The 25,360-nt window shown below is 40.6% G+C and overlaps 1 protein-coding gene across 14 annotated transcripts in view; it reads right to left on the minus strand.

The window, feature by feature from the left end:
• The window catches only part of cacna1ab (calcium channel, voltage-dependent, P/Q type, alpha 1A subunit, b), a 139,619-nt gene that overhangs the window by 72,648 nt on the left and 41,611 nt on the right, over nt 1-25,360 (minus strand). For all 14 annotated transcript variants that reach the window (XM_069167634.1, XM_069167642.1, XM_069167637.1 and 11 more), the window contains exons 4-13: nt 10,361-10,452; nt 9,708-9,860; nt 9,023-9,210; nt 6,839-6,942; nt 6,559-6,674; nt 6,388-6,432; nt 5,889-5,981; nt 4,560-4,757; nt 1,922-2,034; nt 702-814 (exon numbers count right to left, since the gene is read on the minus strand). In XM_069167634.1, the coding sequence (XP_069023735.1) occupies nt 702-814; nt 1,922-2,034; nt 4,560-4,757; nt 5,889-5,981; nt 6,388-6,432; nt 6,559-6,674; nt 6,839-6,942; nt 9,023-9,210; nt 9,708-9,860; nt 10,361-10,452 (1,215 nt within the window). The remainder of the gene's footprint in view (nt 1-701; nt 815-1,921; nt 2,035-4,559; nt 4,758-5,888; nt 5,982-6,387; nt 6,433-6,558; nt 6,675-6,838; nt 6,943-9,022; nt 9,211-9,707; nt 9,861-10,360; nt 10,453-25,360) is intronic.

A 25,360-nucleotide genomic window follows, 5' to 3' on the forward strand; every position in this document is an offset into this window, starting at 1 on the left:
TACACTGTGAAAACACTTCACTACAAGTTAAAGTTATGCTTTCAAAATCTTACTTTAGAAAAAGTATGTAAAAATGATCCGTAAAATATACTTACAGTATCACAAGTAAATTATACACCTGACAGTAAAGGTTCCTTGCCAGTGTTTTACTATTATACAAGATGTTTTTGGATTAATGGATTAATATTACTGTATTGATGTGCATTTTAGTGCTGTAGTTATTTAAGGTGTGGCTATTGTGACGGGCTTACTGTTGGTATAGTCTAATCATCTTCCGTATGATTATCTAATGTTTGTATCATCTGTTCTTTAAGAACCACGTAACTCGAAGATATCAACAAGCTCTGAATTTTGCAGCTGATCCAGGTGAGTTTAAAAAAAAAAGTTGATCTATCTTAAAAAGTAGCAGAATGTTCTCAACCCATAAAAGTTTGTATAAAATTCTAATTCAAAATCTCCAAATTTTGAGATTGATGGTTTTATCTTGACAACGAGGGTATGAAAATCTGTAATATTAAAACAAAAGAATCACTTAAACTTACAGACAAATTTAGTGGAATATAAAGTACAATATTGGGAAATATAAAGTTGTATAAGATGGAAATACCTCAGATTTGTACTTAAGCACAGTACTAGAATAAATGTGCACAGTTATGTTCCAGCACTGTGTAAGAGGGTGTGTGAGAGGACGAGAGACTTACTTTGTGACTTTGAAGATTCGAAGCAGTCGCAGAGCTCGCAGCACACTGATCCCGAAGGATGTGCCTGGTTTAATGGTGGCCCACACAACCTCGAAGATACTACCCACAATGACCTGCGCACGCACACACACACACACACACACACACACACACACACACACACACACACACACACACACACACACACACACACACACAATGCAATATGATCTGGGTGAGTACATTAAGCACTTATTATAGACTCATTTTGTTGTTAGCTTTGCAGCAGCAACAGCAGGGACAGGCTGCTACAACCATGCTGACGTTAGTTACACTTTTGCAAAAATATAATCTAGCATGTAGGTTACTAATTGTAATTATGTAGTAATTTGTTTTGGAGACGAATGTAAACAATAACAAAGATTAACCAGACAGAAAAAAAAAACTGTTTGACAGTCCTCTCTGGTCAAAAGCTTCAAATGGGCTTCACTTCAAAAGATACCTCTGTTGCACCTGTCATCACTACCAGTGATGTCATGGTGTACTGATACACCCTGCACGACACCTCGACATCAGCAACAGGATGAGAAATTAGTCAGCAAAGATTTTGAGTGAATGTTTTGGATACTGCTCCTCGGGATTAAAACATTACAAAAGGTTATTTGACATTTGTATTTCAATCTCCAGCAACAACTAATGTTTGAAAAGGTCCTGAAGCCATATATGTTTTTGAAATTAGTATGACACATTTTCTGTTGATTTTTGATGAGTAATCATTAATGTAAATCAAACTGAAAAAAGGTAAAAAAAAACAAACAACACACTTCGTAAGACCAGACCACCATACTAGTGTATCCAGACTCTCTGGCCTCTCACTGTGAGCTGACTGAACACAGTATTGCATGGAGTCACTATACCATGCAGCAGGTACAGTAATATGAAATAACCTGCCAATAAAGTCTCAGCAGCCATTTCAGCATGACAAATGAATGAACAGCTCGTGCACATTTTGTGGAAAGTACATTTGTGACAAAATCAGAACGGAATCTGTTCTGTGTTATTTGTTGCACGACAACATGAGAACAATCTACTTCTCAAATCTGTTGATTAAATGGACTGTTGGATTTTACAACAAAACCTAATAATTATGAGCACAATTCTTTTTTTTGTTTTGTCTCACTTGGTCTCAGTGTGTGTGTGTGTGTGTGTGTGTGTGTGTGTGTGTGTGCTTGCTTGCTCACCACACAGTCGAAGCAGTTGAATGAGGAGTGGAAGTAGGGCTGGATGCCCAGACCATACATCTTGATCAGCATCTCCGACATGAACAAACCGAGGAAGATAAACTCTGCATAGACTGGATGGAGGGAAGAGGAAGAGAGAGAAAGGGATTATGGAGAGGGAAGGCAAGGATGAAGGAAACAGAAGGGATTCCAGACAAAGTGAGGGCAGGGATGAGGAGATGGAGTGATATGAATGTGTGGACAGAGGAAGGTGAAAATGAAAGAGAGTGAGGTCACGGAGAGAAAAAAAAAGAGATATTGAGAGGAACGAAATCAGATAAAAAGATGGGGAGAAAGAGGGAGAAGGCTTGAGAGTGTGTGAGAGAGACTAAGATGAGTGGAAGTCAATAGTAGTGCGAGCCCAATGGTGGATGACAGTCTGGTGATGAATGGACTCCATCAGCAACTATAGCTTCATATGCTAATGACACTGGACACCAGCCAGGGACAACAAACTGATTCTACCGAGGGCTCTGTGTGTGTGTGTGTGTGTGTGTGTGTGTGTGTGTGTGTGTGTGTGTGTGTGTGTGTGTGTGTGTGTGTGTGTGTGTGTGTCAGGTCATATCAGAAGTAGCAAGTCTGCATCTAAAACTACAGTAAAAAATTAAACATTGTGGGTCGACACATAGAATGTGAATTATAGCATTAATAGAGTAGTTTTTACTTTTTGAAAAAGCTTTTTTGAACCTGGTTAATAAACTCTTTCTTTGGACTGAATTTTCATGGGTTACATTTGCAGTTAATGAACCACAAAAAAAACATAGACATGATGTTTATTCTCTTCTATTTCAATCCCCAAAAGTATATATCCTTGCAGGTCTCCCTTTAAAGCTGCCACCAGCAGTTATCATAATGTATAAAAATGATCAAGCCTTGATATGTGTAACTAGTATCTAACATGTAAAAGAGACCACCGCATGCTCCAGAAATTAATGATGGACAAGATACCGTTAACGGTTAATAGAGAAAACACTGTGTTTCTGCTGCGTAATGGAGATAAAATTGTAAATGCTTTGTTTGCATGTGTAGGAGGAAACAGTAGATCTGAAGTGTAAAAAGATGATTCAGGATGGGACGAGGTGAGAGTAGGCAGCAGCGGTGATTAAACTGAAAAGTGTTCTATAAGACCAGTGAAATGCGGAACACGTGGCTTCAGATGTTGGAGGTGTGAGTGTTCAGTTCGGTATCTTATGGGTAAAGTCATGTCACTACTACCAAGTGACATGCATGTGACCCAAATACACTCAATAAAAATATAAAGACAACACTTTTGTTTTCGCTTCCATTTTTATGAGCTGTTTCCTGTGCACACAAAAAGGTTTTTTTTCAAATTTGGTTTACAAATGTGTAAACCAGGCCACTCTAAAATGTGCAGTTTTATCTTGAATTTTGCTGTTGTTTGTTTTTGCAGTGTCGGAAAAAAATTCACATACGGCTACAAAAAGGCATTTTTTTTTTCATAACATTCACATCAGCAACCCGCTCACCCACACGGCTCCACTCGCAAGGTCTGCCATCTGCCAATACAGCGTAAACTGGGATTCATCTGTGACGAGATCACTTCTCAAAAGTGCCAAACTCCATCGGAGGTGAGCGTTTGCCCACTCAAGTCAGTCATGACGACAAACTGCTGTCGGGTCAAGACCCCAGTGAGGATGACGAGCACTCAGTTTCTGACAGTTTGTGCAGAAATGATTTGTTTGTGCGAACCAACTGTCGCATCAGCTGTCTGGGTGGCCGGCGTCAGGCGATCGTACAGATGAAGCCGCCGGATGTGACGGTGCTGGGCTGGGGTGGTTGCACCTGGTCTACGGTTGGGAGGCCGTTTGGATGTACTGCCAGACTGACGTTGGAGGAGACTTTTGGGAGTGTAATGAACATTCATCTCATGGGCAACGGCTGTGGTGGACATTCCCGCAGTCAGCATGCCAACTACACGGCCTCAAAACTGGTGACATCTGTGGCATTGTGTATGCGTGATAAAACCGCATATTTTAGAGTGACCTTTTGTTGTGACCAGTCCAAGACACACTTTTGTAATAATAGTGCTGTTTAATCAGCATCTTGATGTGCCACACCTGTAAGATGGTTCACAGAATTGAACCCAAATCTCTCAGAAAAATATCATGGGTTTGCTCCATCCATCCGCCGCCCTACCTACCTTCACCACTTTTGTGCTTCAACAAACGACCTCCCTCTTCTTCCCTGCTCATACATTTATGTACTTTTTACACCTCGACGAGACTGCATGGTATCCTCTAGTGGACTGACGAGTATATTACACTCTTTGGCGAGACACCAGGCCAACAGATTCTGTTGTTAGTCCGTGTATGTTTACAGTTCGAAAAATACCACTCTAATAATTTTGTCGTCAAGGATTGCATTTGCCCCGTCAGCAACTTTTTGGGTCCCGGACCTACAACCCAGAAATCATACCTGGAGTACCTGGAGCTGGGCTCATGTGGTCATGAATCAGGTAAAGTTCCTGAGTTTCCCAAAAGGTTCCTGGAAAGGCTGATGGAGCAGTGTTGTGTGCTCACACGTATGTTACATGTACTGTTTAATATGTCATATTCAGCGTCGTAATGTATTTACTCACAGAGGAAGTCGGAGAGCACCTCAGGCTGGTTGTAATGCACTGCGGCCACACACATGGTGTTGAGGCCCACCAGGCAGAGCACCGTCCAATAGAAAGCCTGCGTCTTCACTATCTTGCGGATGAAGAATCGCATCCGCCGCTCATTCTTGCTGTAGTTGGATCCGTCTATACCGTTCTTTAAACTGGAGCGTGCAAAACCTGAGGGGGACAAAGGAGACGTGCGTTTGACTGATTTCATTTTTTTTTTCTCTCTTCTCTTTAGGACCCGTAACAACCCCATATTTAAAAAAAAAAAAAAAAAAAAAAAAATGCAGCTATTTTACACCCCACGTCTTTTCCCCTTGCTTTTCAAATACTGTATACACTTTTCATAGTAATTGATCTGCTAATCATTTCCACTCTTTTGCCAGGAAAGAGCAGCATGTCAGCAGCACCGTGGGTCACCGGAAACATTTCTCTTATAACTGGCCCTGTTAAATCACAAGTTTGAAAGACCTAACTTCACCTGACATCCTCACATCTAACTGCCCTTCATACCACATCCTGGGTGAGTCAAGTCGATGGCCACGCCCACCCTATATACCTGTATGACCCCCCCCCCCCCCCTTCTGGCCTGCAGAACCTCTTTTCCCTCCAAACAACCAGAACAAACAGAAGCTCTGTGAGTGAAAATGGACCTTTAATTCTATCTGCTACATCATTTTATTATTTGGTTAACATTTCCTGTGAGTTTTATGTTTGCTAAATGTCTGTATTATGACTTAAGTTTACTATGTGTGGCTACCTTTTAAGAGGATAGAAATGCCAAGTTAGTGGATGCATTAATGATGTAAGTCAATCATTGTTACTTTTATAAACTCATTCAGCAATTTGTTAATGCTGACATTTGATTTGATATTTAATGTATTTGTTTTGTCTTTATGTTTTTGATACTAGCTTTCATGTTAAGAAAAAAAAAATCATCCATTGATCTGTTAATCCTGAAATGGAACAAAAAAAAAATAAAAAAATGCTGGAACAGTTTTTAAATCTAGTGTTTCAATGTGCACACGAAAGTAGATGTTCAGTGAACCAACACCTCCAACTTCAATATATTTTTGGTCCAGTGTTATATTATGTATGTTTTTTTTCTCTAATTTACAATTCTGACCCAAGACTTCCAAAACACCTGCTATCCTATTGTTTCCTGCCACCGATGTCCTTACAGTCAACAAGCCCGGAAAACAAGTTCTCACCTAATACAGGACTTAAAATACAAACTTAAATTACTTGTGTGAGTAAACTTTGACAAAAGCCCCCATATGTTTCCATCCATCTGTTTTTTCTTACCCACTGCATCTCCCATGTTGTCCTCTCCTTCCTCAGGGTTCAGCAGCTCTGTCTTGTTGTTTTTGGTTTTGATGGTTGGCCTTCGCCGCGAACCTAGCGAGAGAGAGAGAAAAAGGAATTGTTTCTTCATCTGTCTATCTCTCAGATGCGCTCATCCTGCCCACGGAGTCTGTCACTTTTACACATGTAAATGAGCAACTCTAGAATCGCCAGGCATTGTTAGCTAAAACATTGCTAAGACTCGTGGCACACCAGCCCACCAGAATTGTGCTTTCAGATCTTTGTTCATATTTTGTCTCACACTCTAGGAGCAAAAGTTGAATATATGCTGTGAATCACTGTGTTTGAACAAATCTTATTGTGACACAAACTGCCTTTGAGAGAGCTCTGGTGACTCAATCAATTCCCCTGTTTTATTAATTCTCTATGTAGCCCTGTTTTTTTTTTATACTCTCTTACCAAATAACCATACAAACAATAAATGAAGAAGTCCAGTTACCATCAAATTTGACTGTGCCATCGTCCTCAGCCAGAATCACCTCCTCTGTACAAATGAAAGAAAATAAGCTGTTAGCACACAGTGTTAGGGTTTGCTTGGATTTTCAGCCCTACAGTATGTAGGGCCTTGAGCACTGTGTGAGAGTGAGTGTGTTTGTCAGTGTGCACTGACCTGCTTTGCAGATCCACTCCAGGTATCCGTTGAGCTCTCTCTCAATCTGCTGCTGTCGCCTCAGCTTGAGGAACTCGCTCCTGTTCTCCACTCGCTCTCTCTCTTTGGCAAATTCACTGTGGGAACAGTTGTCTTTTATTGTTTCATTCATTCATTTTGATAAAGCAAAGGGCAAAATATGAATTACAGAAAGCACACAATGGCGTGTACGGGACAGTGTTATGTAAATTAAGAGAGGAACTTTTGGACAGAGTGCCCAGAGTCAAACAACGGATCTCACCCTGAGAGTACACCCAGCACCAGGTTGAGCATGAAAAAGGAGCCGATGATGATGAGGGGGATGTAGTACATCCAGTTCCAGGCGCTGCCCTCCACATCATTACTCTGCAAGAGAAAAATAGACGCACAGACACGCATCTCATTACTGATCAGGTAATAAATAAAAATGTCTAATCAGGACCGATGATCATCTGACAGGTCAGAAATTTCAGGTGTAATACTTCTTTAGAAAAAAAACAGTTTCTAAACTGTTTGTTCAAATTGTTTTTATCTTCAATAGGCTTTGACTGAATTTCTTAGTCAAGTAAAACCTGAGTGATGGTTGATTCTCTCGTTGGTTTTGTTTTAAATGCCAGATGCCAACAGATGGTGTGAACTTTACTGAAATTATAAAAAAAAAAGAAAAGGTCAAAGACAAGTCAAGTTTACATTTAACATTTAATGTTTCTCAATAAAGCACATGTTGTGAATCCTTAAGGTCTTACAAACACGGTGAATATCCTTTCTCATTAAATTTTTTGCAAAAGCCAAATTTGTAAATATTATACGTGATGTTTTATTTGCTTCCTAATACTGTTTTTCTTACTATATTTACTTTATACTATTACTATATTTGTTTGCATGTCACCACTAAAATCAAAATAGCCATCGACACGATGTGAACTGCACCACTTACGTGCAGTACACAAACAAGGGGGACAAATTTGTGGTTATTCCACAAAGTACTACTTGAGGCACATTTCTGTCATCAATCATTCAAAGGATTAAAAAAAAAAATCTTTTCCACATAATTCGGTCTATTTTAGGCAGTTGCAGTTTTAGTTAGTGTCATATTGTGTGTGATTAAGGATCTTGCTCTTTAATTGAAGTGCTCGCAAAAGAGATTTCAATCTTAATCAAACGACTCGGTTAGTAGAAGTACAGCACAAAGATGGAGAAATAGATGTCGGCAACTTTTTCTGGAGTGCACAGGATCCAAGGAGATCTGAAGTGAGGACATTATATTGTGCTGGCTCAGAAGTGACCCATTTTCTAACTTAAAGTCTGACCTGGATGCAGATACTTTGTGTTTGGGATCAGAAACAACATGAAGACACAGGCCACGCGCTGTGTTACGTTACAGCTACGTCTGCGATCGACATCGATTGCACTGAGGTGGCTGGTGAGCACACCAACAGCAATAAAATAGTCTGACACCGTGTCACTCCCTTCTGTCACTAAACACACTTAGCTGATAATCACAGAACTCAATACAGGAGGATATCGTGTTTCCATGACCCATGTAATGCTTTAATGGAACTATCAGCTGATTATTATCTCCTGCTGGAGTGCTGTGTGCATGTGTTGGGTTTTATAGTGCAGGGTACAATGCAAGCAGCCCATTCTCTATTAAACTTTCATTGGTTTCCTCCTGACTGCCTGTGTGAGTGTGGAAGTCAGCCTCCATCCATCAGAAAAGATGTTAAATATAGAGCAAGATGAACCAGAATAGAGAGAGGAAGAGAAGGAGGCGGAGAGCCACTCCGAAGGCACGGAAAGGACAGATGAGAAGACGAATGAAGGAAGTCAAACGGATGATCATAAAGAGAGAGGGGAAGGGAAATGGATTTTGGACAAATAAATGCATTGTGTTTTGAATCAAATCTCAAACTACTTTATGCTTCATTTAGCTGAGTGAAATTCAAGCCACGGACTCCAACCTCCACCTCCACCTCCACCACCTGCCCTCGTGCGTCCTTCAGTGAGTTGAAAAGCACACGCACAATCTTCTTGTTTTATGTTGACACCAAAACATGCAGCAACAAACCACACCAGTGCAGCCTCTGGTCATTTTGTAATTCTCTTTATCTTATTTATCTGGCTGCCTCACTCGTCTATACTCCTGCTTCTTGTTTGTTCTGAAGAGTAAAACAAGTCTATAATTCAGGTCGGATATGTGAAATTTGTTCATCTAAGGTTGACATTTCTGATCCTAACCGATACCATTAAGCCAAAAAAATATAAAAATAAATGAATCATACATAATTATAAATAAAGCCTTATATGCTGAAATGTTAGCCAAGTGAAGCTACCTTACTGCTTTTTAATATGAACGTAGGACTTTACACTGTATGTCTATTACAGGAGGAACAGTACAGGTTGATGGTAAACGCAAGGTTCAGCTCGGCTGGCGAGGCTCACGTACGTAATAGAGCATGTCTGTCCATCCCTCCATGGTGATGCACTGGAAGACGGTGAGCACGGCGAATAGGATGTTGTCGAACTGGGTGATGCCGTAGTTGGGTCCAAGCCAGCCGCCTTTACACATCGTGCCATTAGGACACAACCGGGATGGCAACTGTGTGCCACATGGCAACTCATCCACGACATCCCCTGATCAAAGAGAAAAAAAAAGATTGTACTTTACAATGAAATAACATCGTGAACCTAACCATTTGTTCGTGGACTCATTATACAAAGATCTATCAAATAATAGCTGTCTTCCACTTAGGCATGCCACTCCCTCTCCTGGTCCCAGTATTTGTGTTACAAGTACAGTAAGCTACAACAGCACACACAATACCAGGACCTTTATACTGAAGCAGCTAAATGGAACTCAGCTATCCTTGTTTTTGTTATGTTACTATTTTTCCTCTTGTGGCATGTTACAAGATCTTCAATGAAGAAGAACCCGTGGCCCACCTAAACTAGATGGTGTTGTGAACCAATCCTGATTTTCCTGCTAAGACAAGTCAAAAAGTCTGGTCTAAAAAAAAAAAGAATGAATTCAAGGACTTAAAAACTTACATTTGGCCACATGTGACTTACTTTATTTTACTACTGTGCAGCTGACAGCTACAATAGCAGTAATGGTAAAACACATTTCTCACCTGTGTTATCATCAAAGCAGGTGGTGTGGAACTTCCCCATGTAGAACTCCAGGCCGATGATGGCGAACATGAGGATGGCCACGAACAACAGGAGGCCAATCTGCAGCAGGGGGATCATAGCCTTCATAATGGACTTGAGCACTACCTGCAGGCCTGGAGAACACAGCAGAAAAACACTCAGAGAGAAAGATAGCTTTGTTTGGGGAACATTGAAAGAACTGTTGAGATTACTGATTGCTGCTACCCAGCACGTTAAAAATGTTCATGTTAGAGACATGTCGAGAGTTAGGAGACATGTCCCTCTCCTAATTGGATGGCAACTGACAATGTTGCCAAAGTTGCAGCCAATAATTTGGATCAACAAACCAAAATCAATAAAGGGACCAAAATGAAAATTTGCCATTTCTATTAATAATAAATACATGTATTGCTTTCTTTAAATTGGTTGTTTGTTGTTTTCAAGTCAGATTCCACTGGCAGCTAAATGTAGTGAAGAGTAATATGTGACACATGCTATGCAGGAAACTATAGCTAGTTTCACTAAAGTACACACACACACACACACACACACACACACACACACACACACACACACACACACACACACACACACACACACACACACACACACACACACACACACACACACTCACTTGGAATCCCAGACACCAGTTTTAGTGGTCGCAGCACCCTGACAGCTCGTAGTGTCCTCAGATCAAGCTGAGACCCAACTGATGACAAAATACTGCAGAGAGAGAAGACAGAGAATAGTGTCAGTTTGACAGGAAATAACTTTGAAAACAGTCAAAGTTGACCTTAAATGGCCAGTTTAGCTACAACTCAGCCTAATTCAATCCTCCCTTCATGAAGGTTTTTTTTTTTTCATAGAGCTCTTAATTTAACTTAGTGTTTATCCTGGAGACTGCAGATCATTGTGCTGTTGAACTGTACTGCATTATGCTGACAGGTGTTTCTTTTATTTTGTCCAGCAGGTGGATAGGCTCAAAAACAGAAACACCTCTCAAAGCAAAACTGGCAACACAAACTACATCCTTCAAAATGATCACAGTTCAATCAACATCGCTCTAAAAAAGAAACATAATCGAAACATTATCATGAAGGAGGATTTGGGCTTTGGCATTTGACCAGATATTTTTTTTTGCTAGGTGTGACTTTTAAACCTGCAACTCAGTGTATGTATAGCTGCAGCATTACCTCAATGTGCCAACACAGAAAACTGAAATGCTCAGACAAAATCAAAGTCCAAAAGTATTGTTTAGGCCCAGTTGAATCCTGCAGTTGAGATTTTCACCTTGAAACCATCTGGACATTAAAATAACAAAAATACTTAAAATGGGACAAATAATAATAAATATATATATATATATATATTTTTTAAAACGAATACAAAGAAAAAAATTTGACAAGAATCAACTGAGCTCGACAGACCCATTATAGTCAATCCGTCAGACTTTAGGAATGCAGACATTAAACTGATGAAAGGACTGATGAGAAACCAATCCTATCTCTGTACCTGCACGGCCTATAGTCTGCGCTCAACACCACTAATCAGATAGTGATACATACATTGCCACGTGTTTCTTTTTCCTTTCCCCATTTAGAACTATCACAATAATACTTCAAATGCAATTCACATAAAATCTGATTTAATGCTAATCTTAAAACCATCTGTGTGCTTCAGTAACAATATGTTTGCTGTTGGAAGCTGCTGCCTCAGTCCACATCAGTTCTGATGGCTTTGTATGTCTTTAGTCTGTGTGTGTGTGTGTGTGTGTGTGTGTGTGTGTGTGTGTGTGTGGTGGTGGGGGGTGGGCGTAGAGTGGGGATGCTCTGAGGAGGAGGGGAGCGTCAAGGAGAGGGGAGGAGCACAATACATGGACAGATTGACCATAAATCAGAAATCTTTTTTATTTTACTTCATTAAAACTCCAAAGACAAACATTTTAAGGCAATTTCACTTATTTTAATTGCACACTTATCAGAAAGACGAGAAAAAAAGATGTGAACCTCTTGATACAAGTTTTTCTCTCTTATTCACTATTTTATCAAGGCAGTCTCCATTTTTGGGCCAATCAAATTGTATTCCAATGGCCATGCTTTAAACACTCTGAAAAGTTAGTATGTGGACCTTGATTATCAAATGTCATTTCAAAAAATGAACTTGCATGCTATACTGTTCAACATTATTTCAAAACAGTGTCCATAACAACAGCTGAATCGCCTTTTGAAACGAGAGCAGATTTGCACAGCCCTCTCTACTCATTTTGTGCTGACTATCTGCATATCTAGGTGCACCTAGTAGGTGTCTGGAACAGCCCTACAAGAAACAGAAGTGAACTGAGACAATGGCAACAGAGGCACAGAAAGCAAATCTTAAACTGGCTGAATTTTGGCTTCTCCTCCTTCCCTCCATCGCTTCTTCTCTGCCATCCTCCCTCTTCTTCACCCCACCCTTCCTCCATCTCTCTCCAGGTTGGTTGCTAATTCCAGTAAGAGGTCATTTATTAACAGACACGATACCAGCAGCCAAGCCCCTCATTCCCTCAATGGCTTTTTAACTGCCACGGCTAAAGGCCATGCTGCAAATCTGAAAAGACTGGACCTCAGCAAAATAAGCAAACTGCCTCCATCTGACATGATCTCTGTGTAAATGGGAGCACACAACATGGACGTAACTAAAACTGCATGATGGTGTAGCTTGAAATGTGATTTAAAATCTACTCAAGCACACATCTTTGGACAAAACCTGATATCACACTGATTCTCTTCACCTTCTCATCTTAGTCTACCATTTTGGGTATAATTTCAGGTTTGAGAGATTCGGTGCACCCCGTGTACAGTCTTCCACTCCATGTTTATTGTGACCCATGTTTTTTTTTTATGATTAAATACATCTAATGTGGACTCCATCTTTAGCAGGTTTTAGGATATTTTCTTTGCTGTGTTCTGTTACTGTTTCTTGAACCACCTGCTACTTCCCCACTGGGACCTTTTAAAGCCTCCGATAAATGTTCTCTTTGAGAGAGTTAGGTTTCTGCATGACTAAGTGAATGGATGAATCAAAAGAGCAAAGTGTCTGTTTTGATATCGAGAATTGGAATTCTGCCTCTTCTGCCTCTGCATCTCTTTGTCTGTCATTTATCCTTTCGCCTTTTGTGCGCTGTTTATTTTTGTCTCATTTCACGGCTTCTTTTTTCTCCTGTGCGTCTCATTTGAGGGTGAATGCGGAGCTGCAATATGAAGCCGTGCGAGACGGCAACCACCCGCTTCTGCCCAAAGCTCCAGGATGCAGTCACCCCTGGCAACGGCTGAACCAGCCCATAGTGCATTAAGGTGGCCAGAAGAGGGAGCAGCGACTATGCTACCGGTTGTGCTCGGGATGGGGCGGAGGGGGAGGTGCATGCAGGATTTTAAGAGGAGATGGAAACAGTCAAACAACTATACAAGTGTAAAGCATAAGAATTAAAGGGATGAAACAACTGAGAGGAGATGAAGGAATGGTGAGTACCAAAGAAAGAGACTAAAGACAGATATGGAATGACTTATAATAGACGCTATGATCATCATGACTTTTGTTTGAATCTTTCAAGATTGGTGATGTATGATGAAAAAAAGGGCATCGATTAAAGCTACAGAATATGCACATTCATTCTGATGAAATTGCCATTTTTTCCAGTAACCTCAAATGTTGTCATAGATTTTTCTGAGGTGTAAAAGTTAATTACATCAGCTCACCTTAAAAATAAGGTGAGGAAAAGCTCCCTCTTTCAAACCAAACAGGTATAATGGAAAGAAGAACTTACTTTCTACATGGTAAAACTAAGAATCTAACAGAATTGTAGTTGCCTTATTGAGTAGTAGTCATGTTAAGTTTGGACACATAAACTAAAATTATCCCTCATTATTACCAAACGATGAGCACATCTGACAGCAATGGGCAGTATGTGAACTGAAGAAATATTTATGAGGCTAAACTAACTTAATTTCAAAATAAGTTCTTCAGAAATTGCTTATTTTGTATGTTTCTATGATTTTACAATTTATGTTTGACATTGACACGTTTTTACAAGCATTGTTTGATAAGACTAATTTCCCTTTGGCACTAGCAATATTATTGCCAGAAAAGTTTAACATAGCTTTAACAAAAGAGCATATACTTGTCTCTGTTGATGGTACAGTGATTAAAAATACAGTAGCCTACATATGGCTGTCAGGTGACAATGATCTTTTTTTTTTTTTTTTAATCAAGATCAGTATTTCAGAAGTTTTTCTGTTATTTAGCTTCACTTCCACATCTGCACTGTGTCAAGACTTTAAATCCAAATTCCTTCAAATGACAGGTTATACAAACACCGGCGAGCATATGGGAGATCCGTCCTTATTAGACAACACTAGAGAGTCCCTGATGAAATACAGACTGGGAGGGAAGAGACGCAACATCCCCGAAGAGACGCACAGTGAGAGAAAGAGAGAGCAGATTGAAAAAGAGTGATAGTCCTGTGTGTCAAAAGTGTGATATTCAACTGCCGAGAGAGAGACAGTGAAACCCCAAAGAGAGACGGAGGCAGAGAGACTCCAGAGAGGAAGACAGGGAGAGATTTCTCTGCAGCGGGAGAAGGTGTTTGGACAGTGATGACAGAAGCTCTCACTGCAGGGAAACACCTAAAAATCAGCCTGTAAAGCCGCACACACAATTTGAACTGCGCCGCGAGTGTCAACTTGTCCTATGTTGCATCTGAACTCTCCATTCTTGTGTGAAAAGTATGTTACGTATCAGTTGAGTGGTAACGCACAATGAGATGTCATTATACTTTCAAGATAAGGGATGAAGTGGGGATGAACGAAGTCCCGTCAAAAGTGAAAGGGTGTTTCAGGACTGACTCTGTCCTTATCCTTTTACCACCAGCTGTCCCACACACAGGACGGCAGCACTCATGTATGCCAATTATTCATGGACGACTGTACTGATCATTTTTTTTCCTTGTGGTTAATTTCACGACTAACTCCCTGCAGTAAAATGAATCGAGGTACAATACACGGCAGCCAACTGAAACCTTAATGATATGGTGTCCCCCGACCTTCAGCACAGTCTTGTTATCCACCACAGAAATGAAAATAAAAATAAATTGTTACTACCCGTTTCTGTTTTCAGTTTGGTGAGGTTAGTTTCACCAGTGAGAGTGAACTTGTTAGGCAGTAACTATTGTAATAAGACTGGTAAATAATGCTACATTTGATTACACTGTAATCCTTTTCCTGTATTACTATTTATTAATTCATTACCTTTTAGGTAAGCCACTGAAACATGTGACTTCCTGTTGTCGCTGTCCTACTGAGGAACAGCAGTTTGATGAAGATGATGACAATTGATGGCCCTGATGAAGATCTCAGAGGTCATTCGCTACCTTCACTTTGCTTGGTCTCTCCCTGTTCATGGCATTGCCATGGCAACCGCCGATTCCTCTCTTCGCCGAGTCTCCACGGTTACCGACCTGCTCTCATTCATAAGCGTTGCCAGGGAAACGCAGCCCTGGCTCATTGATGGAATCTCGGCATTGCCGCAGCAACGGGGATGGGAAGTGGGTCTCCTAGCGATTGATTTTCAACCCCTCCAAACCCCCGCATCTCCTGCGCACACACACACACACACACACACACACACACACACACACACACACACACACACACACACACACACACACACACACACACACACACACTATCCTTACCTACCCTCTCACACTCTGTTCTAACAGCAGCTCCTGTGCATGGTGCAAACATCACGTATATACACACAAGCGTAACTCCCCTTGCATGCAGACAGACACGAACCAGAGCAAGTGCATTATTTTACTGCGTACAAACAGATATATCAGATATCATCAGATATACGTGTGTGCTCACTCTGCATGCATACCCATTGTGTGATCAGATGACAGTGATGAATGCAGCGCAGCACAGGTAGTATGGATGACCCACTTTCACTGCTGCGGGTGAGTTCAGCACTCAAACTTTTGTGTTTGACAACATGGAACTAGACATGCTATGTATACAAGCCCATAAAATAAGATAAACACTGAGTGTCTGATTTTATATGGATGTGTAAAATTGTAAACCAGTAATTCAGGGCTGCTCCTAAACTAGAAAGTAAATTTTATCTTCAAGAATCTTAATCCGTTTATTAAATACAGCCAAAAATGCAACTATCTCTTCCATTGGCTCTCTATACCTTCATGACCTCAGATTTTTCTTGCATCTCAGAAGATACAATACCACCATGTTAGCAAGTTTGCATTGCTTGTGCATTGCTCTGATTTCAAGGTTTTACTAATCACCTTTGAGGTGCACCAAATCTTGGCCTATATATTTCTAAGCTATTAAAGCCCCGAATTTGTTGTCTGAGATCATCAGGTAGAGCCCTCCTGGTAGTCTGACTGAGGACCTTCAGTGACTGCTGTTCCTTCAGGGCTCTGAGGTTTAGAATGAAGATGCCCAATGACCAAAACCACAAAAATAAGACCCAAGTTGCAATAAAAAAAAATAAAAAAAAATAAGCATTTTATATATATATATATATATATATATATATATATATATATATATATATATATATATATATTTAATAAAAGCAATATTGAACACTGAACTGCTAAAGTTTCAGGTGTGTATGTGATGCTGGCTTAAACAATCAACCGAAGGATGCTCTCATGTGCTGGCTCACATCAAGCATTCATATTATATAAATCCTAAGTAAAGGCATGCATCATCAAAGATATGACTTTCACTGATGATATAACTTAAACTTATGTCATTAACTCATATATAAAACATGTACTATGTGAGGCCTTGTGTGAATTAATAACTGCAGTGTGTGATGCTGTGTGGCGTCTTTGGCAAAAATAGCACACGCTGACAACATGGAAGAGGACTGGGACAAGGTCCAACCCGTGACAAGTGAATGAGCTTTATATGCTGTGTGTGTGTGTGTGTGTGTGTGTGTGTGTGTGTGTGTGTGTGTGTGTGTGTGTATGTTTGCGTGTGCACACGGTTTACGTGTGTATTGTGTGGAAATAGTGTGGGAGTGCCATGTGTCATCACAGTGCGAGCTCCTGTCCCCTTAGTGTCTCCCACTGAGCCCTCCACCCTCAGCACACCCCTACTTACACACACACACACACACACACACACACACACACACACACACACACACACACACACACACACACACACACACACACACATACACACACACACGTGATCGACATCATACACACACACGGTTAAGAAATTTGAACATGTTCGAACATAGTGTAAGAAATAAACAAACGGCATCATGCTCGTTGCAGCCATCACCCTTTTCTTCACACGTATTTAAACGCAGCGGTGTGTATAGAATTTAGGCATTAATAGAAAAATGAGCCTTCAAATGAGCGCACATTCTCCCAGATACTCTAACCTGCACACATTTCTCCGGGTACTTAGCAGGTGGGTTGTTTCTCGGAGAACTTGACACAATTCTTCTGTGGATTTAAACGGTCTAATTTGCTTTTGTCTCTTCATGCAGTCCCTGAGTGACAGCATGACGTCGAGATCAGGCTCTGTGGGGGCCACACCATCTGTTGCATGACTTCCTGTTGAATGTTCTATATGACTCTGCCTTTATGTTTGTTGTCGCTGTCATTGCTGCAGACATCATGATCATCATGATCACGTCTCCCTTGTTGTATAGCGATAAGAATTTACTGCAAACATTTTGAGTGCCTAAAAGTTTTGCACAGAAGTGTATGCCAGCCAAATGAATGAATGGAAATAGGACATCCCCTCAGGTGACTGTCAGAGGCAGATATTGACTTCTGCTCCGGCTGTTCCTTATTCACTTGTTTTCTGTAAGAGCATGCATAGAGCAGAAAGAAACATAAACTGGTGCCCTTGAGCAAAATGCTATCAAGACGCCGTGCCTCCCAGACAACAGGAGTAAAAATATCAGAAGGACACTTATTATTATTATTATTATTATTATTGTTATTATTATTATTATTGTTTAAAGCAGAAGTGGACTATGAAGAGACTTTGAGTGACAGTTATTTCGAAAATTTGCTGGTACAAGCTGAGTCTAGTTTGTTTGCCACTACTGTACAGAAGAGGACAAAAGGGAAAGCAACAACCATTCTGAAAGATCTTCATATTTGCTGTAGTTAAAAACTTGAAAAGTCCTCCTCAGTTTTAGCTTTCAAATCTGCTTTAGATCACCGAACCATCTCAGTTTGTGACCCCTAAATATTAAATGATGCGTAGCTGCAACCTGTCATCATAATTTGTACATGTCAACCAATTATTACCGGTTCAAGCACCTGTCTGATCTCTCGTGTACTTGACCGATGTTGTAAAGCTAATGTTGAGCAGTCTTGCTGCATCCTCACATCTTATCGATGAAATTGATGAAAAGGATGATATCATAAGTGATAGGAATTATGAACAAAACTGTGAAAATGAATGACAAAGGCGATAAAGCAAATCTGTAGGCTCCATTAGCTTTCCAGACTTTCTGACTAAAGGCAGTCGAGCCTTTACTTTCTGCCTTGTCTACACATGTTTGTGGAACAGCATTGATACAGTAAGGGCAGTAAATCCTTCCCAAGATAAGAGAAGAAAATGATTTCACCCTCCAAACCTCTCACACTGCCCCTGCCCTCCCTCTCTCTCTCTGTCTCCTATAGATACGAGACATTAAGCTGCATTTTACAACCGTTATGTCAGCGCTCGACCCAGGCCTTTACTGCCAGGATGGTATGCTCCAACCACTTTCCCATGGGAGAGTCCATTAGAAGGGTGTAGAGGGGATGTCAGCAGAGGGATCAGGGGATGAGTTGGAGGTGAAAGGGGCACTGTGATACATCACCTCGGGGCTGAATCTTCTCCCTCTTATGTCACCAAGCCCCTCCTTCACAAAACAGCTTTTCTCTCTGCATCTTTCTGCTTATTTCACTTCTCTTTCAGCCTCCTGGTTGCTTAAGCTTTCATTGGCAGAAGCAGGATAGAAGCACTCTCATTCTGACCACATTCTCCATCTTCATCCTCCCTTCCTCTCCCTTTCCCTCTTTTCATTTTCTCGCTCTCGCGTTATTGCTGATCTCAGCAGAGTGCTAACACTCAGCTGATGGACTCTCTCTGCCTCCCTGCACCCCCACCCAAACTCACCATCTTTCCTCCTTTCCTTCATTTCTTTCTCTCTCCTTCTCTTGGTGCTTCTTGTTTCTGGTTTGACTTCATGTGTGGTCTGATGGAGGGAGGACGAGGGGAAATAAAGGTGGACAATAAAGGAGGAGCCTCTTGTCTTTCCTCCTCTCTCCTCTGTGCCTTTACTCCATGCATCCGTATGTCCTTTAATCACATATATGTTTTATTAACCTTTGTTAATCTAGGCCAGGCTTGCTGAGCGGGCTTTTCTGCAAACACTGTCTGGCCACTGGAGGATTGTGGAGCTTAAGTTTTTTGTTGGCTTTGTTGGCTGGTTTTAATGTAGTAGTGCAGAGATCCGTTTAAAAAAATAAGTAATGAAATGAAGACTTGTTTACTGAAGACATTTGCCAAAAACTGTTTTTTTTAAACAGTACCTAAGGCGCCTTCCTTCAGAGCAATAATAGAGCGATTGAAGTTGGATTAATCTAAAACAGTAGCCGTTTGTGAGTCCTGCTCCAACCTTCTGTCCGTCCTCTGTCCTTTAATGATATCGACACAAGTCTGTTTCCTCTTTCATGCTCACCAACGTCACTCTTTCCTGTGTCTCTAATCTTCCTTCAATTTTTCCATTTACCTCTCTCCCTCATTCTCTCTGCCGGACCGGCTGATTGGCCCACCTGTCCCTCCGTCTCCTGCCTGCATGACTCCTGGACCTCACAAGGACACGACGTCTGGACATCTCCGCCCTTGTTATCGTGGCAGTTGACACAGAAAATGTCATGTGCATGTTTGTGTGTACAGCATATATCTGGTTTCTAGAGTCTCTGCAGTTAGCATGCCAATTTCCCTGGATCTCTATTTCAGATATCCACTGATGATTGACAACTTCTAAACAATACATAAAATGTCCACTCATCAATATTATTACATTTACATAATTACATGCAATGTGAAAGGGATGACACAGTCACTGAGAAGTAGCACCAAGCTCTGTAGCTCTACTAAGCTTTTTTTAGCCTCTTTTGGCTCATTGTTTTGGTTTAACAATTGATTTCATGGTTTGGTCTCATCTTTTCAATCAATTCTTGTTCCACTTGCAGCAGACCAGTTTTTTAAGAATACAAACAAACAAACCCACTTCCTATAACATTAAATTGCAGACAGACAAAGTCACTTGAATGGCTGTACAAAATTGGAATGCTTGTAAAATAGATTAATAGATGCAGTTGTTAGTAGATGGTGGAGACCAGAGTTAAAGATGCTGTAGGCAACAATTTTTCATTGAAATAAGTATTAAATAGCTCCGACACCCAGCTCTGATCTGGAATTTTTGGTCATTAACATGGGTATTCCAAGTCCCTCCACTCAGCAGTAAACAGAAAATGGATTTTCTGGTAGCCTATCCTGTATCCAATCAGGAGAGAGAACGCTTCTTTGTTATGTTTGTTAGTGTTTTTTACAGTAGTAGCATAACATTACTTTGCAACTACCTGTACATATAAGCTCGGTTTGCTGTTTAACAATAGCAGCGAAGCTTGTTGTTAGCTCGGTAGCTAATAGTCCCGTGTGACTGTTGTGCATTCATGTGTTGACATCAGGGTGACGTGGGAAGGAAGGAGAAAGTGCAGTGCACAGAGTTAGCCAAAATGCCATTATCTCTTGCTGCTTTAAAACAAAGACTTGTTGAGGTTATTCATCCGATGATTAGAAACATAACTTCAGTGAAGCTTCCTTGACCTGATGCTACAGTCTGCCTGCTCTAAATGAAGCAGATGTACAAGTATTAGTGGTGAAAAGATCACGCCTGAGTCAGAAATGCAAAATAATTTCCTGATCAGAGTACTGTTAAAAATACCAAATTAATATGTTTACAGTATAACCAGTTATTATAAGTCAGGGGTGAGGTAGTTTGAGAATAAAAAAACCATTGTCTTTACATGTGTACCCAGCCAGAGAGGTCAGAGTCGGGGTAAAAGGGCACTTAAGCAGGACAGATGCTTGTTAACACTGCTGGTATGATAAACGACAATTACTTTCTTACCTTCACCACCCTGCTGCCCTCACATTGGCCGTCTGTAGGTGTATGTTTCTGTCTGTGACTCTATTTCTGTTCACAAGGGTGTGTGGGTGAGCACAAAGCACCACATGCTCAGCGGGCTTTTAACAAAAGTGATTTTGTTGAAAGTGACTACTTTATTTTGCAACTGTTGTTTGGAAATGGCCGGTTGATCAGAAGTGTTTTCCTCAGACCACAAAAAAAAACAGAGAGTCTATCCATCTCACATCAAATTAACTCACAAACCCACCTCATCAAGTTAAAACCAAAGTAAAGACAGCAGTAACACTCAGATGCTTCCATGTCGAACCAGACATCTACATCACTAACTTCAGCGTCCTCCATACAGGTTCATTTGGGCATTGAAGAAACAAACAAACACCTTACCTGTCTGTCAATTTAAATACAGCCTACCTTTTTATTTATTTGTAAACAACATGGTCTAAGCTTAATATTACACTCTGATGTTTCCTGATTGGAAATTAATATACTTAGTAGACAAAATGACACTTGTATTCCCATTCTGTCTGTCCTGACTAACACAGAAGAACAGGATGGAGTATCATCAAACACATGGCCACTGCAATGCCTGTGCAACCTAACACCCTTTATGTGAATGTGTGTGCTTCTACTGTATGCAGCAGATAGCCTGCAGGGCACACAGTTGGAGGGTGTAGGAGAATGTATAGGAGAGTGATGAGCCTGTAAATGACTGCAGAGCAATAATGATAATGGAAGTGATGGCAAAAGGACAACTTTCAATAAAGTACTCTCTCTCTTCTCTCTGTCTGACCTCATTTTTCTCTCCCTGCTGGACTTCATTTCCTCTCTCGGTGTTAATACAGTATTTTCTCACAGGAGGCTCTGCACTCGCTGTGACATCTCTGTGTACCGCTTCTTAATGTTTGATTAAATTTTGATTTGGTGTTGGAGAGTGACCTCATTCGCAGCAAAGTAAGCTGGTGTTTCATTCACAGTCAGCAGCGTTCCAACCAAAATGTGTTTTGTCTTAAGCTATTTATTAACTCTGATGGCCTGAGTCCATGCAGCAGAAAAAAATATCTTTATGAAGTCTGGTTTCATCTAATCTGTCCTGTTTGTGACGCAAAACTCAGCGTGATGTGTTTCTGCAGTGAGTCACATGTTGTCACGGGTTCTGATGTCATTTGGTATATCTCAGATACAGCAGTGACTCAGTACCCTTACAGAAAAGACACATGAATTTCACGTGCAAAACTCGTGATCACGTGACCACATACACATTTGATCGCACATGTGAAACATGTATTTTGCCCATTGGAAACATTTGATTTTGGAACATTTTAATGGTGTAATGTGTGACATTCATGGAGATTCTCAGGTGCAAACTTTTCCACATGTTGTCCCCATACTATCATATGTTGCAACATGTGATCCTATGTGTCCGAAGTGAAAGCATGGGAAACTTATGTGTTTTTTCTATCATATTAGGGATAGGATGTTAGGTAACCTCATTAGTATAACCTTAAAGTCACTAATCTAAACATTTTTCTAAAAGATGAATTCCTGGCGACTCCAGAAAGGTTTTTTAACAACATTGATATCTTAAAGATATTTCAAAATTATAAATACTCCCATAAACATCTGGCTAAAATAAATATTGCATCTGCTGCATATGATAAAGAAACAGATTGTCTATTATTTCCTAATCCCTTGTTTTATATAAAGACTTCAATGAGTATCTAAAACAATGGAAAGTAACATCATCGACAAATCCTACTGAAAAGCTGCTGCTTGGTCAAAAGTGAGATTCACCATATCACATCAGTAATTACCTGCATACATTCTCTTTAATAATCTCAAAGAGTGAGATAGAATCACTCATACTGCAAAATGTATATGTATATAGACACATATTACAACACTGTATAAGTTGAGATATAGGTCTATTTTTGGACACTGTCTCTGTGAACCTCCATTAGCAGAGTCACAGGGACATCCATGGTGTCCTCTCATTGACTGACTGGCCCAGACTCTACTGTAAATGATTAGATTACCGTGTGACGTCACAGCATGGCACTGAAAATCAATGGACTGTCATCCCTGAATACTAAACACACTAGTCACTCTGTGTGTGTGTGTGTGTGTGTGTGTGTGTGTGTGTGTGTGTCCCCTCTCCTCTTTTCCTCCTCTCATTAATTCTTGTCCTCATCAAGTATCTCCCTCTCCACTATGTTTGCCAAGAATGAAGTCAGCACACGTGCAAACGCACACACTTTACAACACAGCGGCAGAAGCCTTCTCAGTCACGACTAACACAGCACACGCACAGACCCTTTCAGAAACCAATAGAGGGGATCAAAAAAAGTGAGAAAGAAAACTGGCGTTATTGGCACTAAAACTCAAGACTAAACTAAAAGTCTAAAGGTTTGGTTGCTTCTCCAGATGCTGTAATGTTAGTTATATGAAACATCAGGACGTTATTGAGCCAAGGGGATGGAATTTATTAGTAGTGGGGCTAAACTACAGTTTGTCTTGAATGTGGCAGTAGAGAAAAGCCATGGATTTTTCAAAACTAAACGGGAATATCCACTCAGGAGCCTGAATGTACGCAGCAAAAGTTTTGGAAAATTGTTGCCCATATATTGCAAGGTATCTCCTCTGCCAGCTATGAGATATATTTATTTAGAAATATTCATGTTCAAAAGTGTTGTTCAAAGTCAAAAGGTTGCCTGTGAGACACACACTTTGAAGCATTGTAACGAAGTCAGCCCCAAAACATGGAAACACACTTGAAAGAGTCTTTTGGTATATGCATTGAGTACGCAAATTAACTGGAATGAACCCCGTTCTGTTATATTCATTATGGGGCCCGATGAAATGTCACACTAAATTTAAAGGTACTTAGGTCAGAATTTATGACAGTAAGTTTTTCTGAACCAAAGTGTTGACTGGACGAACAGACTGGCTAAAAAGGCATCACAGTCTCATTGTCTCCATCCCCCGGTGACCCTTTTCAGGATAAAACGTGTATAGATAATGGATGGATGAAAAGAGTTTGTGGAGGACTTTTTTTTTTTTTTTTTTTTTTTTTTACTTTATAGAACACCACACATGTTCTATGTTTTTTTTTTTTTTTTAACTTAATCATACTTGTCACAGCTAGAAGTCTAACCCTAATCTTAACCTATTCATTCAACCATCTATTATTTAGACACATCAGTCCAATGACCATTAAAACACAAAACTATAACTGAAAAAAAAAGTGAGGATGAAAATAAAAACAAAAGACATCAAATTAAAAAAAAAACAACTTAATTTGTTTGCAACAACATTAAGCAAAAACTGGGTTCAACGAAAATATCTCACTGATATAACCATTGCAGGTACAGATTGAGGCAATGGAGGACTTACTTCATTACAAGCCAAAGACATCTTTAGCTCTATATAATCTAAGTCCACAACTTAGTGCATTTCGAACGTGTCCAAGATCTTATGCTGTTACTAGTTACTGTCTATCAAATACACACAGAAAAATACTGCACCATTGAATTAAGACTCAGTTTTTGTTGGTCAACTGCTCTACGCTGCCTTAAGAGAGCAATGTGCCACCATTGTGCACCCCTCAATTTAAGCCCAACACCCATTGGAGCTCAAATAGACGGAAACGTACACATTAAAACAACATGGGTGGTGGATGGGAAAATGACAACTGCGTCGGGCTGAAACTAGCAAAGAAACTTGCGTCGCGCTGATCGCAGCTTTCTGCTGGGTGTTAGAGCCCCAAGACATTCAATTTCAAATCCTGCTGCACTCACAGCAGGAAAACATGGTAAACATATGCTAGTTGCTTGCAGTATGTGTGTATACCAAGACCCTACTTTCAATTTAAAATGTTCTGTATGAATATACATGAAGGCTTGAAATATGACTATAATTGGCATTGTAATCCATGCATAGTAATTGTGTGTAATCATGTGTATACACTTACAGTATCTAAATACAGAAATACTGTGTGTGTGTGTGTGTGTGTGTGTGTGTGTGTGTGTGTGTGTGTGTGTGTGTGTGTGTGTATGCACCATAATCTACCAGCAGAGTGTGTGTTATGTAGGCTGTGCTGAGTGATTGATCATAGGGAGCAGGGAAAAGCAGGTTACTGCAGCGCTTACACACACACATTCATTCCCTCTCTGAGCATGCTCCTCTCGGCATTTCTCATTTCCCTCTGTCTCTCTCTCTCTCTCTCTCTCTCTCTCCCCCCTCCCCCCTTGTTCCATCTCCATCTTTGCCTCCCCTCCTCCTCCCATTCCTCTTCCGAACCTCTCTCTCACTCTCCATAAATCACTCTCACCTCCCCCGTCCCCCCAGCCATCACTCTTCCCTCTTTCCTATGGTCTTCCTCGTCGAGCTCTAAACT

The sequence above is a fragment of the Embiotoca jacksoni genome, unplaced genomic scaffold (genome assembly GCF_022577435.1).
Source record: "Embiotoca jacksoni isolate LCO1_2020_lvr unplaced genomic scaffold, fEmbJac1.0.p SCAF_4, whole genome shotgun sequence".
NCBI classification, from domain to species: Eukaryota; Metazoa; Chordata; class Actinopteri; family Embiotocidae; genus Embiotoca; species Embiotoca jacksoni.